General features: G+C 32.7%; 1 protein-coding gene and 1 non-coding gene across 3 annotated transcripts in view; one reads left to right on the top strand and one right to left on the bottom strand.

Moving 5' to 3' along the window:
- The window catches only part of LOC113522100 (uncharacterized), a 63,069-nt gene that overhangs the window by 2,590 nt on the left and 45,157 nt on the right, over nucleotides 1-15,322 (bottom strand). For both annotated transcript variants that reach the window (XM_052894739.1, XM_052894740.1), the window contains exons 2-4: nucleotides 4,392-4,596; nucleotides 2,340-2,565; nucleotides 577-750 (exon numbers count right to left, since the gene is read on the bottom strand). In XM_052894739.1, coding sequence (XP_052750699.1) covers nucleotides 577-750; nucleotides 2,340-2,565; nucleotides 4,392-4,562 — 571 coding nt within the window. In that variant the 5' untranslated portion in view covers nucleotides 4,563-4,596. The remainder of the gene's footprint in view (nucleotides 1-576; nucleotides 751-2,339; nucleotides 2,566-4,391; nucleotides 4,597-15,322) is intronic.
- Trnag-ccc (transfer RNA glycine (anticodon CCC)) lies at nucleotides 2,079-2,149 on the top strand. The gene has a single exon. It is a non-coding gene; the product is annotated as a tRNA-Gly (tRNA).

The raw sequence follows: 15,322 nt of genomic DNA, 5'->3' as shown, positions 1-15,322 counted from the left end.
CTATCCCCTTCAGTCACCTACAGGCCTTTTAGATCTGATCTTAGTCATAAAATATATCGCAGAATACTCTGTGTCATTTCTGAGAACTATGACTTTATGTCTCTGTATTTCACAAAATGTGGTAATGCCCGGTCAAACTAAGTGTGAATATAAGTTCTCATACTCCGCTAACGTAAATCAACATCGCCGGCGGATTACCATTCCATCCGGGGTTATTAATACAAAAAAAAAATTAACTTGACGAAAAGAAACCAGCTTATAATTTAAGGTACAATCTAAACGATTGCTGCAAATAAAACAAATTTATATTATTATTATATCAGCCATTAACTGTCCACTGGTGAACATAGTTCTCCCCCTATTGGGGTGTTTTTCCAGTAGTTTTCATGCTTGGTAGGCGGGTTGGCAACCGCAGTTAGGTTTTGGTCATGTTTTAAGAAGAACGCTGCTACTTATATCTCGATCATTAAGTTCCCTTAGTCTTCTTTTACGACACCAACTGGAAAAGAAAGGGTGACCCATTCTATGCCAGAACCACAAGGGCAGACAATTACCGGAAATAAAAAAGATAATTACCGATGTAGAAAAGTCGTCCAGCATGAGGATGGTCAGCAGCAGCGGCTGCGAGGAGCGGTGAGAAGGTGCGAGCCACCCGAAGTGCGCCGAGCACGTTACCACGCAGCGCGCTTTCCCAGCACGCTGCACCTCCGCGCCCGCTGCTTCCTGCTGTGTTGATTACTGCCCATATACCTAAAACAAAAATAATATAATATTATACTTCTAAAATAAAAATATTGATTTTTATACATTATCAGCGGATTTTTTTTATTATTATTTTCATTTACATTTAGTTTATCTGTTTAAAAGCGGATTTACAAGAATATATGGGCCTAAGCTAGTACTACTGTGAGTTGTGTATTAATTTGTAAATGCAGGTATTAGGAACTTCTAGTTCAGTTAGCAAAAACTTCTTGCCAATTTGGCATGTATTTAAAATTACGGCACTCTATAAGTATTATTTATTATAATATATCATAGGTACCTTCAATTCACAAAAATGTTAAAAATTGTTAAATTTATCTACCTATTTACTAAATACCTACCTAAGCTATTGTTACAACCGTTTATTGTATTTTGTACTAGTTCCTTGCCCGCTACTTCGTATGTGTGGATATCAAAAGCAGTAAATAGACAATTACTAGAAGGCGTTAGTAAAACATACACAAGATTTTTTTAAGTTAGACCTTCAGAAACTCATTTGTGAAAACTGCATCAAACTTGATGCAGTAGTTTTTGTATAATACCGAAACTAACAGACAGACAGTTAAAAAATTAAGCAGAAGGCTACATTCGTCAGTAATAAATACAACTTCATGGCAGGTTCTTTATAGGATAGACTAATAGTTCTATCACAGTGTAACATTATTAATCTGCTTAGTTCTATTACCTTATTTCTATTACTTATACCAGCCTTTCCCAAAGTGAACGATACCTTGTGGGCGCTGTAGGCCTAAGGGTAAGAGATCAAGAAAAAAATGGGGCGTTATGTAGAGTAGAATTAATGTTTAATCTTTTATTTATTTCAATTTATTTATTGCATTTCTGCTAATATAGCTCACAATATTTAATTAATTTAATTTGAAATAATAGTGGTTTTTAAGTAGGTGAAAAAATGGGGGCGCTAAAAAATAATTTATTCTCAAAGTGGGCAGTAGACAAAATAAGTTTGGGAATCCCTGATTTATACTATAGTCATAAGATAAAACTAAGTACCTATTTTCGTCACGAGTAAAACTTTTAGCGCCCCCTAGCTAATCAGTGTGTTGATTGATGCTGAGTTTCGACATTAGCCTTGTGCTAACATTGCAATAGTTGGATACTCGGGTATCGATAGATGGCGCTTGATATATAACTAGCTGTTGAAATCATAGAAATGAATATAGAATTCTTTCACAATTTATTGTTTTACTAGGTATTTCTATTTGAAAGCATTGTAGTATTAAATTTAAAAATATTAAATAATTATTATTTATATCGAGGGTATAGTATAGTCTGTAATTTTAACATTATTTATCCGAGCACTGCTGGTGTAGTGGTATCATGCAAGATTCCCATTCTTGCGACCCGGGTTCGATTCCCGGGCAGTGCATCCTTTTTGTGGTTAGATTCTTTAAAAATTGAATTTTTAAATAATTATATACAGAAAATCAAAACTATTAACATTCCTTTAAGAGAGAAATTCGTTAACGAGAAAAAATATCTGTTTTGAAAAATCTATAGAACAAAAATATATTTTTTTCTGTAAAAAAAATTATTGCATTATGTAAAAAAAAACTTACCATGTTCACCAGCAGGTAAGTGCTGAGCTGTAGCTCTGGCGGCTTCTTCCAGTAAATCTTCCCGGGCCACGTCCAATTCGAGTGTGGCCAACCTCGGCGGTGGCTGGTCTTCAGGGGTGGCTGCCGCGTGCGCCTGCAGCCACGACTCAGCTAGCCGGGCGCCAAGCCCGCCTTGTCGGCACCCAGCGATCACTCGCCATCCGCGGTCGCTTAAATATGTTGCTATCTGTTGAATTGGAATTGTGTTTATTGTAGCTAATTCCTGATAAATTCATCACAATACACACTTACACTGGTATTTCTCTAACACCTTTAACAAAAAATAGTGTATAGCATTGACACCAACCGACTCTGCTCTTGTGAGTGAATACCAGACGGTTTGTGAGCGAGCACGCCCTCCCCTCTTTTTAAATATGCCGTCCGTGGCCTAGTGACTAGTCATTTGTGGTTAATTCCCATGAATTAATTATTGGATAGTGCAGGCTTTTTTAATAATATGCTGACTCCGTCTACATTATACGCGAGCGGGGTACTAGTGTAATGAAGTCAAATCATTAGCCCATTATTATAACTCATATACTTGCACCTAATGGAATTCTTTATAATTGTACTGACAATTTATCAATAAAACAGAAATTATCATAATTAGTTACAGTTGCTACAGCCGCCTACTTATATAATATTAGTTGAATGGCTGTGCCCGCGATTTCACCATGCGTGACCGGAATAATAAGCAGCCTATGTCCTTCTTCATGTTAAAAACACTACAAGTATACCAAATTTCATGATCAGCTATATCTCTAATAAACTTTCAGACTTACATTATTAATAAGAATGTAGCGAATAACTTCTACTAGATAGAGTGACAACCTCAAATATTGTTGTATCAGCCATTATCTGTCCATTGCTGATCATAGCCTCCCCATATGGGGCTTTGCCAATAATTGCCATGCTTTGCAGTTTGGCTATTGGTGATGTTTTAAGAAGGACGCTGCTGCCCATCTCTCAACCATTAAGTTCTCTTAATGGTCTCTTATGATACTTACGGGAAAGAAAGGGGCCATTCTACGCCAGGACTACAGAGCAATATATTGTTACTGCTGTGTGGTCCCGCAATATTGTTATATATCATTCTACTTTCACGTTCTTTTTAACTTATGTTAGCTTTATGGTTATGTTATGAGTACGGGCTGGTTGCCAAGTATCTCATAGCCTTGAATTTATAGGTATTTAATTTTGGATTACATGTTTAAAACCGGCGGACGTATTATTATTATTTTTATACATATAATTGAATATTACATTTTTTTTTAGTTTATATCTGTGAGGAAGTTGACATTCCATTTGTTGCAATATACCCTCTACTATGTATAAACTTCCTTAGTCGCCTCTTACGACATCCACGGGAAAGAAAGGGGTGCTATTCTATGCCGGGACCTACATGGTATAACTACATATAACTATATCTCAAATGTATTAGTCGAGAATCAATAACTGCAGGTAGCTAAGGATCATTCCTTATGACAAGCTATGGAGGAGACCTATGTTAAGCAATGGGCAATTAATGGACGAATGATAATAATTATCAAATATATATTTTATAATATACTAGCGGCCCATCCCATCATCGCACGGGTGGACATTTGTTAGATTTCCCTTCACTGCTATGCTCCTATTGATCATAGCGTGATGAAAAGTATACTATAACCTGCCCAGGAGTATGAAGAATAATTGTACCAAGTTTCGTTAAAATCCGTAAAGTAGTTTTTGTTTCTATAACGAACATACAGACAGACAGACAAAAATTTTACTGATTGCATTTCTGACATCAGTATCGATCACTAATCACCCCCTGATAGTTATTTTGGAAATATATTTCATGTACAGAATTGACCTCTCTACAGATTTATTATAAGTATAAATAAATAATAACTAGACAAAATTCAAAGGCACATATAAGTCCCAATATTATGAAACGTTGAATAGAGAACAGGTGAATAGTATACTATAATTATGATAACAATTAATGATGGATGTAGTGAAATAACAAACCTGTAAACCAAGCGCGGTGTCCACAGATGTGACCAACACTGTCTTGGCACTATCAACCGGTAGCACCTCAGCCACTCGCACCTTCCTCAGCAGGTACAACAGCAGAGCTCCGACGATGGAGCACAACGCCGCCAGCTGTAGCCCGAGTGACAACCACGTAAGCGGATCCATATCTTCACTGAGAGAACATTTTACTTCAGGTCATCTAGAACAAAAACAATTATGGTCAGATACAAGAAAATATAAAGTATATATATTATGACGTTTTCAATTTTCTTTATCTCCGATAAATAAATAGGTATCCGCATACACACACACACACACACAGTACACAAAGTATGTAAAGGGTCATGGAGTGAATTTTACAAGAAAACAGAAAAACTGCACAAAAGCTTAGAAAAATTAATTGAAACCGTTGGAGAAATTTTAATTAGTCTTTAAATATTATTTCAAAATATTTTTCTTTTTCTTAATTACATAATTTTTATCTTTATATTGTACCTCAGAGTAAGATTTTGCAGTCATCATAATAGCCATTATCTGTCTATTGTTGAACATAGGCCTCCCTCTATAGTTGCCACGCTTAGCAGGCGGATTGGCAACCATAGTTTTTTTAATGGGTGATAATGAAATGGTAACCCCACCCGCGCTATCGGTATACACCGGCGGGGCACCAGTGAAAGATGATAGGTGAGGCTGAAGCAGGTCATTTAGCCGACTTCAACAAGAATTGGTCACGATGGTTTCCAGGGGGAACTACGTGGAGGTTGACTAATAGACCTAATATTGCTGGCAATGGGGCTGTCAAATTCCATTGCTAACAATCCCTTTTCCCCCTGGCAATCATAGTTAGGCTACTACTCATGCTACGACCATTTAGTTCCTTTAGTCATCTCTTAATACACCCGAAAGGAAGGGATAGCCCATTCTATGCCGAGAGTACATGGCAAGAAATTACCGCACTACATACAAAATACCTTATTTAATACGGCGAGGCAAAATATTATCATAGAAGATAGTTTTTACGATTGTAATGTAGACCAAAATGACTATTAGTTCCATATTCACACGCATTCTATTAAATTCAGATATTCATATAATAACGATAGCTTAGAACCGAGCTTGGATTTAAGATTCCAATGTATGGATTGGACCTTTACGATAATTGCAATAGTCTATTTAACGTCTCGGTATCCAACACTAAGACATGAACAATCGCATGACGGTAAGAGTAACGAGCACGGATGTGGTTTAGTAAACAAAGATTACAATGGCGATCACCTCCGTTGTTATTGTTTAACTGTTTGTCCCCGACAATGTCTTTCCCACAGTTTTGTCTTATAAGTGAATTGCATTGCTGCCGCTGTACAGCTGTTAATCGTTTGGCCGTTGTAAAAGAGTTGAATAGTTGTAATTACTTTATTATGTATTTATGTGCATAATCTTAGTAACATTTCATTAGCTGTTACAATTGATACTATTCTAGGAATAGGAATAAAATCTTCGATCCGTCAAAAGCGGTTAAGGAAGTGTAACGCACTTTGCGGAGTTCTTATTTTGTATTAGATAGTTTACTTTATCTGTAAATTTTCAATAACAATTCAACAATTTTCATAATTTCTGAATAACCCTTTGCACTCCGTTGCCCCCGTATTTGCGACATTAAAGTGCTAACATCCACTGTCGCGGCTACAGCGGCACGATTGTTTTACTGACTCAGCGCTCGTAACACTTAGGTAGGCGAAATCGTCTGTGTTTATCTTATAGTGTTTATGATACGTTTATTATGTTTACATTATAAGTTATTAATAAGTTAATGAGTTATTGGTATCCTCTATGAGTTACTAGGCTGAAGTGCAAAGGGTTAAAACTATTCTAATAGCGAAATAACATTAATCAAAGAATAAGTTGCATTTACTTAAACTTACCACTAGAAATTTTGCATTTATTTCATATCTTACTTCATAAGGTTTTCAAATAGTTATTTTTTGCTATTAAAATCAAAATTGTGAATTGTTTTAGAAAATTTACGCATATTTTCAAAATATTTGGTATTTGGCCGTGTAGGTCCCGGCATAAAATAGGTCTCCCCTTCCTTTCCCGTGTCTGTCGTAAGAGGCGACTAAGGGAGCATATGGTGGAAAGATGGGCAGCAGCATTCTTTTTGAAACATCACCAAAAACCAAACTGCCTGCCTGTCAACCGCAGCAACCACTGACAAAACTCCTCTTATGGGGAAGGCTATGTTCAGCAGTAGACCACTCATACAACAACAACATATTTGGTAATCTTCGGTATGAACGCTCTTAAAGTATAGTCAGAGCGTAGCCATCACTACAGAGAACTAAATATAATTTAGAGTTTTCTTTAAGTTGTGCGGTGAATAGTAAATGAAAATCAAATGTGTAATTAATGTAATTCCTCAAAATTTATTCTTATTAGGGGGCTTGCCTCAATGTCTAAGTTCTATCTCATTTAGTAAACACGGGCCCGGTACATTCTGAAATGGCTATTCACGAAACAAAAACCGCGTCATTGTTTTATTCAACATTTATCCAACAATGCCGTATGTTAGTATATTCATTGTACTCGTAAAACGCATTAGATTTAAAGCAACTATTTTTCTTTTTGATTTTTAAATAAGCGTGCTATTAGTTATGTGAACAGACGTGCTCTCTTTGGCAAAATAAATAATTATGTGGCGATTATGAGATGAAATTGGAGATCCTCTCCAATTATATTTTTCATGTAGGTAGATTATTAAAAAAGAAAATATTTAACTGACAAAAACTTTATTAATCTTATTTATTTTTGATCTGTCTACGTAATAGTCGTATTATTGCAATCAAATGCGCCTAAAAGTTGCTTTCCGTATTTTACAAAACGCGCGGAAATTTGTAAAGTAATACCCTTTCTAAACGGAAAAATTGTACAAAATTGCTGCAACATAATAATGAATCGACGATGTTGAAAATAATATTGTGCTATTACTTTATTCTGTGGTAATGCAATGTCCGCATGCGACTCGCCATGCCACCTTTTTTCTCAGGCAGACTCACGCGTAAATGGCTGTCAGTTTGTTTACAAATATTTAGATTATTATGCTAGAAGTAGAATATAAATATTTGTTTTCGAGCTGCCGACGTGTTTCTGTTTCTAAGGAGTTCCGTGATGATATGACAACTTTAGAAAACATTACATGAAACTCATATTCTAATACTTACCTACTTACGCTAATCCTACTATTCCACTAACTCTTAATGAGTTTAAATGTGAAAGTTCGTAATAAAGTTTGTTATTCAATTATTTTAATATGATTAAACGATTTTAATGAAATTTGTAACACAGTTTAAGCCTATTCCGGATAAATACATATGTACAGTGTACTGAACTAAATACACTAGTAGTTGTTAAGGTTAAAAAACAATTCGAAAAGGGTGCTGTTTAAACCTGTAGGTGCCTTGTTTGACATATCTACTGAGGCTAGAATTTTTATCACATGAGCGACTTCATTAGACCCCTTTTAAAATTATATATATATATTTTTTTATATATTTTAGTAAATTTTTTTATAAAAAATATTTAATGGCAATTAATAAATGCAAAATATTTAATCTAATCATAATAAAAGCGATAAGAAAATTATGCAGTCATTTCAAACAAATGGAACTAGATTTAAATTTGTTTTTTTTTTATTTATTAAAATGATAAATTAATATATGATGGTAACTGATTTTTTATTTCGATTAAAGGCATTATTGAATTGACGATAAACTTAATTAACGCAGATGTTAACGACATTATCGTTATGAAATATGACGCAAGGCACGTTCTACGATAAAAACGTGGGAGTAATCGGGTGCATTGTATTTGTTCCGCAAAAGATGAGTGAAGATCAGGGTCGGATCTTCATTCGTACGTGTCGTTCGCTAACATTATTTTACTATAGAGATGTCAGTGTAGGTATAAAAATTTAATCGAAAAAAAAAATATTGGTTACCAGTTACTATAATTTAAATAACTAAGAACTAAAAGATTAGCTACTATGATGGTGTGTGTAAATAGACATCGTTTAAATATTTTATGCTATGGTACAGAAATAAATTCATTTGTTTCTTTTAACTTTGCTTCCTCTAAATTAGCTATTGCAGCTAAATTTTAGATTACAAATTACTGAATATTAATAAAACGGATTAACTTTAAAACAACAGATTTTTTCAGTGTTGATAAAAACAAAATTTTGTTTTTTTTTATGTTTGATGTAAATTATTAACCGTATTATATAAACTATGGAATTAAATATTTTTACTATTTTCTTTACGAACCCATATATACTTTTTTTCATTCATTTAATTCTTTATTTTTACGCTTTTATTACATTCAACTTTATTTGCATCTACCTATACCTATTTAGTAAGATCCAAACGTCTAGGTATGTCGTAATTTACATTTCATTTTAATATTTTTAAACCACACCTAATCTGTGCATAAAATATTTGGTCGTATTTCTTTATTAAATCAATATATCCAGTTACTGCTTGTCGATCATTTGTATGCATTGGTAGATATATGCAGATTTCTACAAATAGTATTAGTAAATATAATCGGCATCGATTACATTTCATACGGTAATTTTTTTTAGTTTAATGAATAAATCTTAACATTTTAATATGGTAAATTAACATATATATTAGGCCATAGTTTTATTGACAAATCATTTTTATAATGCACGTCAACATTATGTTACTTATATATGTAGCGTATTCGTAGGCGATTCGGTATGTTATAGGTACATGCATAGAAGACAAAGCCAAGTTATAAAATGATAATAAAATATTACATAAAGAATTTTTAAGATGGACGCATTACATACGGATGCAATACAAACAAGAGATTGTTTGTATTTGAATAACACTATTAAATATTTAGATCTTAAAATATCTTTATTGATTATTCATTAGACGAGAATAACAACTATTATTTGCATAAATATAGACTAAACATAAATAAAAACTAAAACAGTTTAGATCGCATAAAATTATTATTATTAGCTTTTAACGAAAATACTGTATATTTATAATAAACTAAATGCATATTAATCGGTATTCTATCTAAGGTAAGTGTATCAATACGAAAAGCTTAATATTGAATGTTTGAAATACTAATACAGTTGGGATATTTTTCATTTAACTATTCATACAGTACTAAGTTTTTTTTTGATGGGTGAAAATGGTATGGTAACCCCGCCTGCGCTAACGGGATACGCTAACGGAGCATCAGTGAAGGGTGATAGATGAGAATGAAAACAGACTAGTTAGCCCATCATGTTGAATTCATCGGGAATTAACCATGATAGTTTTCAGGGAGAACCGCGAAGTGGTCGACCTGGTTGGGTATATTGATAGCTACTGTACTAAGTTAGGTAAGGATAAAGACTTTTTTAATGAATGAAAATGGAATGGTGACCACACCTGAACTATTAGTTTACACTGGCGGGGCACCAGTGTAGGAAGACAGGTGAGGGTGAACCAGGTCAGTTGGCCCATTGTATTAAATTAATTAAAAATTAATCAAAATGGTTTCCAGAAAGAACCGCGTGGAGGGCGACCTGTTAGGAATATATTGCTGGTAATAGGCCTTTTAGATCTCATTACTAACAATCCCTTTCCCTCAACATAGAGACATGTGTGCATACATCCAACATATAAGTATATTTAATAGTTTAGTAAAAATATTAAAATCTAAACAAAGATTTAGTATTTTCATGATTTACATATATACCAAACAAACGAAAATTCCTCGAGTAAAGTTAACGCTAAAGAATCCCATAATTAGATTTATAGCCGATTACGTTTTAGGAATTGCCTACAGTTCTAAAAATAAGTTGGTATAAGACCGACACGTGTGGAGCTAGTACCGGAATTTGAAAAAGTAAATATTTGCAAGAAAATACTATTTTGAATTTAACGTTAATCAGTATTTATCTACGTTTAAAATTATTATTATTAAATTATTATTCAATACAGTCTCGTTTACAGTTCAACAAGAACTAGTATATAGTAAGAATGACTGAAATTGCATGGTATATGATTTTAGCAAGATATGTGCACTGTTAAACATAATTAAAACATCATTGTATACCATTTTTATGCAAATAAAGATTTATTGTTATTATTACAAGCGCTAATACTTGCTACTTACTGCATTCGTATGATGTTGAAAGAGATAATGCTAAATCTGAATATCTTAATTGGACAAAACAGTGCGTAATTAGTGTAATCATGACGGAGACTTTTAGAGAAAGGTGTTTTGTAACATATTATTACTTTATGCAAATATAACAATTCTGATGAATATATTAACAATAGACAACACTAACCAGTAGGCGTAAAAATTTTGTTTAGATAACTCACGCATCTCAACCACATAAAAGTCAATTGTTCGTACTAAATGAATATTAATGGGGAATGAGGCCTATTATAGTGAAAGCTAATAATGAATATTTGTCAACATCCTTTGATAGACATATTATTGATTCATCTATTGACAAAAGTAAATGCTGCTGTTCTGTTGCCCATGTTATGTCATTCAGCCGATGTTATTCAATTTGGCGAGTTATGTAACTAACGACGCGACGACATCTGCGTTTTAGTTCGTTGAGTTTTATTTCGTAAAAAAATATTTGGCTATTGTTGATAGCATTCAATGACGACGCCATTACGATTTATCATTAGTTCTCATTAGTTAGAAAGCACTAGTCCTGTTCGCGATCGGATACAATTGTGCATTAGTGTTGATTATGCGTTCTTGCGTAAATATTAAATTGGCAATGTTCTAAAGAGAAATGGGGCATAGCGAGATTTCTCCTTAGAAAACTGTGGCTATCGACTGGTGAATTATCTCTATGTCACATAAAATGCCAGCCACTACATAATGCATCGTTATATTCTTGCTAGATGAAGCAAATAAAACAAAGCATAGGTGTGACTAGTGTATTGAGGTCTTTCGCTAAACGCAGAAAAGAAAAAATACGAGATTATGAAAATATTACCTGGACAATTTAAAAACTCAGCAGCGATCATATCAGATCATATATTAATCGACTATGAGTACAGAGAATGTTGCTGACGGTGTAAAATATTAAATACTAGCTGATCAGGCGAACTTCGTAGCGCCTAACAGTTTAAAATATTTTTTTCTATGTTTTTATTTTACGTGAATTGTTTTTACGTAATTTTTATTAATTTTAATAGTTATTCTGCTATTCAGGGCGAAGATGAATCCAACAAATTATAAATCATCAAAATCTATCCGTTCTGGAGTTATAAATAGTATAATTAACCCGATTTTGTTTTGTTTATATAGATTAAATAATATTAGGAAATTTGTATGAGTATTGTCGATGTTAGTTAAAATCTCGTGATACTTTTAGTACAAGTACTTATCCGTATGTAATCAGTTAGACTCACTAGCCAAGCGTTGCGACTTGCGAACGGTTTCGTTATAGGTACTCATTAATGTTGCACAACACTACATGTTCATGCACACCTGCACTTTACGACTAAGTGACTACAGTCCGGCGGGAAAAGACTGAGCGTATCATTAACGACAGATGCCAGATTTTGTATCTTGCAAACTAAAAAGTTTTATACTACGAGTACTTGCAGACGATATGGCTGAGTCAGAAAACTTCCATCTTATTCTTCGCGAATAAAATACTTTAAATTAATTTACTTGTAATAAATTGTTAAGTCTATGGTTAACTATCTCTCGCTGCATACTATACTTTAATATAAAATGTCTGGTTAGTTTTAAAACAAAACTTAAGGACTTTTATTCGAGCAAGTTGTCATCTTCTTAATATCTTAATATGTCTGGTTAGCATACTTATTTTTTGAATACTTTTCGTGAACAGTATTTATATATGTTTATGTATTTGTGTATACGTTTATATGCATGTATGTATATGTGTATATGTATGTATGTATATGTGTTAGTATGTATATATATATATTTGTGTGTGTGTGTATATATTATATGTATATAGTATATATTGGGGATAATATTTATATTATTATATGTATTACATCTCCCATATCTAGAACTAACAAAAAATTTTTCATCGTGCCTCCTACCAAATTGTTTATAATTACTCCTCTCCATCCAAAGGTTGCCTGGAAGAGATCGCTCTTAGCGATAAGGTCGCCCATTGTTTTCTCATTGTGATTATCTCTTGTAATTATTTATATTTATAATAGGTTTACTATTGTAATCTTTTGGAGGAAACAATAAAGAGTATCTATCTATCTATCTATATTTAATATATCAATAAATAACGTGTTTTTGATATGCTAAGCACTAGGAATAATGTTTCGTTTAACAATCCAATTTTAAGAATGTATCGATCTTATAATCATGTTCAGCGTAGTGGTGCTCATCAAGTGGGCGAAAAACTTGATGTATGTGGTGCGAAGTTCAGTAATTTTCATCACGACGTATACGTATTATTTTCTTCTGTAATTAGCAGATAGTCTCATTTGTTGTAACATAAATGGATATTATATAAAAACGTAATATATGCGCTGTGGTGTATGTGTATGATGTATTTGCGTATTTTTGTATATTTACCTTTATAGTTGTTAATGTGTAAGTAAGTAAAATATTTTTTTGTTGTATAAATTATATTATGTTTACATACTTGTTTAGCCATGTGTTTAAGATTTTATCATGCTGCGTACGCATATTTTTGGAGAGTTAGCTTAAAAAAACTTTATTGTACTTAATCAGGGTAATGTACGATATTTTATATTTAGATAATATTATATATACGTGCATCTGACTCATGGTCAGTAAGTTTGACCCATCTATTTCTCTAGTAGTACGAGGTGTATTTATATTCAATTGATTTTAAGTAGGAGGACTTTCATATTGCGGCAGTTTTTTTTGTATCTCTTTGTTTTCGCACTTCTGCACAAACGTTGCTGATACACTTTTATTTTAAATAGTTTATTTTTATGTTACTTTCATTTTGTAAAACTGTGTAAAAATGTTACACATTTTTAAATCTTTCTTTTTTCTCTCTCTTTTTTCTTTTGCTGTTTATTCGTACTTTTTGCGTCAGCCCTAGGTATTTTTCTGCCTTATTACATTATCCTTTTATCTGCTGTTTGGATTTATTATCATTAGAATTATTTTTATACATATTAGTAACAATAGTACTTATTTTAGTAGTAAATGCACCGTCTACTTAATTTTTTTTTACAACACAGGGGCAAACGAGCATGCGGCTCACCTGATGGTAAGTGACTACCGCGGCCCATGATCACCCACAACACTAACGGCAGGTGTGCTGCCGACCTTTTAAAAAGGATTATGTCTTTTTCTTGAAGGTTATATTGTCGTATCAGTTCGGAAATACTGTTGCTGGAAGTTGATTCCAAAGAGTTGTTGTTCGTGGAAGAAAGTGCCTTGAAAAACGCACATAATTTTCTGTTTTTCTCATCGTTGACTGGTAGATATCGCCGTTAAGTGTTAAGTACACTTTATTGAAGTTTAAATGTATAAATATTGGATCCATACTAATTTTACCATAATCATAATAAAGAAACCTTCATAAAGGTTTCTTTCTAGAATAAAATCCTAAGTTACTAAGTCACTTATAATTTGGACCATACGATAAGTTCACGTGTGTATCTAGTACACAACACCTTGACAGATATTGATATTCAATGAGCGTGATTTCAGCGCCTACACATTGATATTGTATGATACCCATACACAATAAAATGTCAATATAATTTGGCAATTTTCGCGAAGAAATTATGTACATAATATTGTCGTCATAATTGTTAAGTTTGAATTAATGACAAACTAATTAATAATTGTATAATAGTAACAGTATTTTGGTCTTCTTTAATAATGTTGGTATTTTAGAACTTATTTGTGTATTTTATCTTGGCTTGTTTTTTATGCTTTGAAGTGTTAAAAATGTATTTAATAAATTGAAAAGGGAATGGTAATCGCTGACATTATCTGTATACGTTATCAGTGAGTGATGATATGTAAGAATGAAGTCAACTCAATTAGCCCATAATGGCACAAAAAACCCGACTTCAACTTATATACATTTAAAAACAAAACTACTAAACCGATTATGATTAAGTTTTTATTAGACTAATCTGTAAGTATATCTTTTCAAATAAAAAATAATTTTCCAGATCAGTTTATAACTGACGGAGATATGAGCTAATAAACATAAAAAATACAACCGTATTGAGTACCTTCATCTTTATGAATCGTTTGAAAATGTAGCTATATGTTGTGGGTATCTCAACTTTATCCTGTCTACTAAAATTCATGAGAGTCGCCAAGTGGTAACATACATTTAATTTCACTTTTATAATATTAGTAATGAATTGATTAATGCCTATAATATCACAACTAACTTAACAGTATAAACGACCATGCCAATTTGTCGAATGCCAGCGATCGCTTGATAACGGTTTATAAATTATGATCCGGAAAGATAAGGCAATACCATGAATGGAGCAAGTTAAGTGAAAAGTTTATAAAAACCGAAAGTGTTAAGTAAATGATAATTAGTTACGATTCAAGAATTACTTAACACAGTATATAGCTTTTAAGTGCTTACACTGTGTGGTTGTGTGTGTGTGTGTATATATATTTCTTTATTTGTATTGTCTTTTCACTTTTTAGTAGATAAAACAATTTGTTTAGTTTAAGTGCGTACACAAATTCCTTATTTACGTTTAAATAAAATGTTGCTTCGAAATAAAAAAAAATAGAGAAGTCTTAGAGTCTGATTTTTTGTGACTATGTTATTCGAATACTTCGCCAATTCTGAACCAATTTTTTCTGAACACAATTCTGTTTGTAAATACTGAATTAAATACCTAATCAGAACATTAAAT

Source organism: Galleria mellonella, unplaced genomic scaffold, assembly GCF_026898425.1.
Source record: "Galleria mellonella isolate WM207_F2 unplaced genomic scaffold, CSIRO_AGI_GalMel_v1 utg23, whole genome shotgun sequence".
Lineage (NCBI taxonomy): Eukaryota > Metazoa > Arthropoda > Insecta > Lepidoptera > Pyralidae > Galleria > Galleria mellonella.
This window is presented reverse-complemented; position numbering and strand designations above follow the sequence as displayed.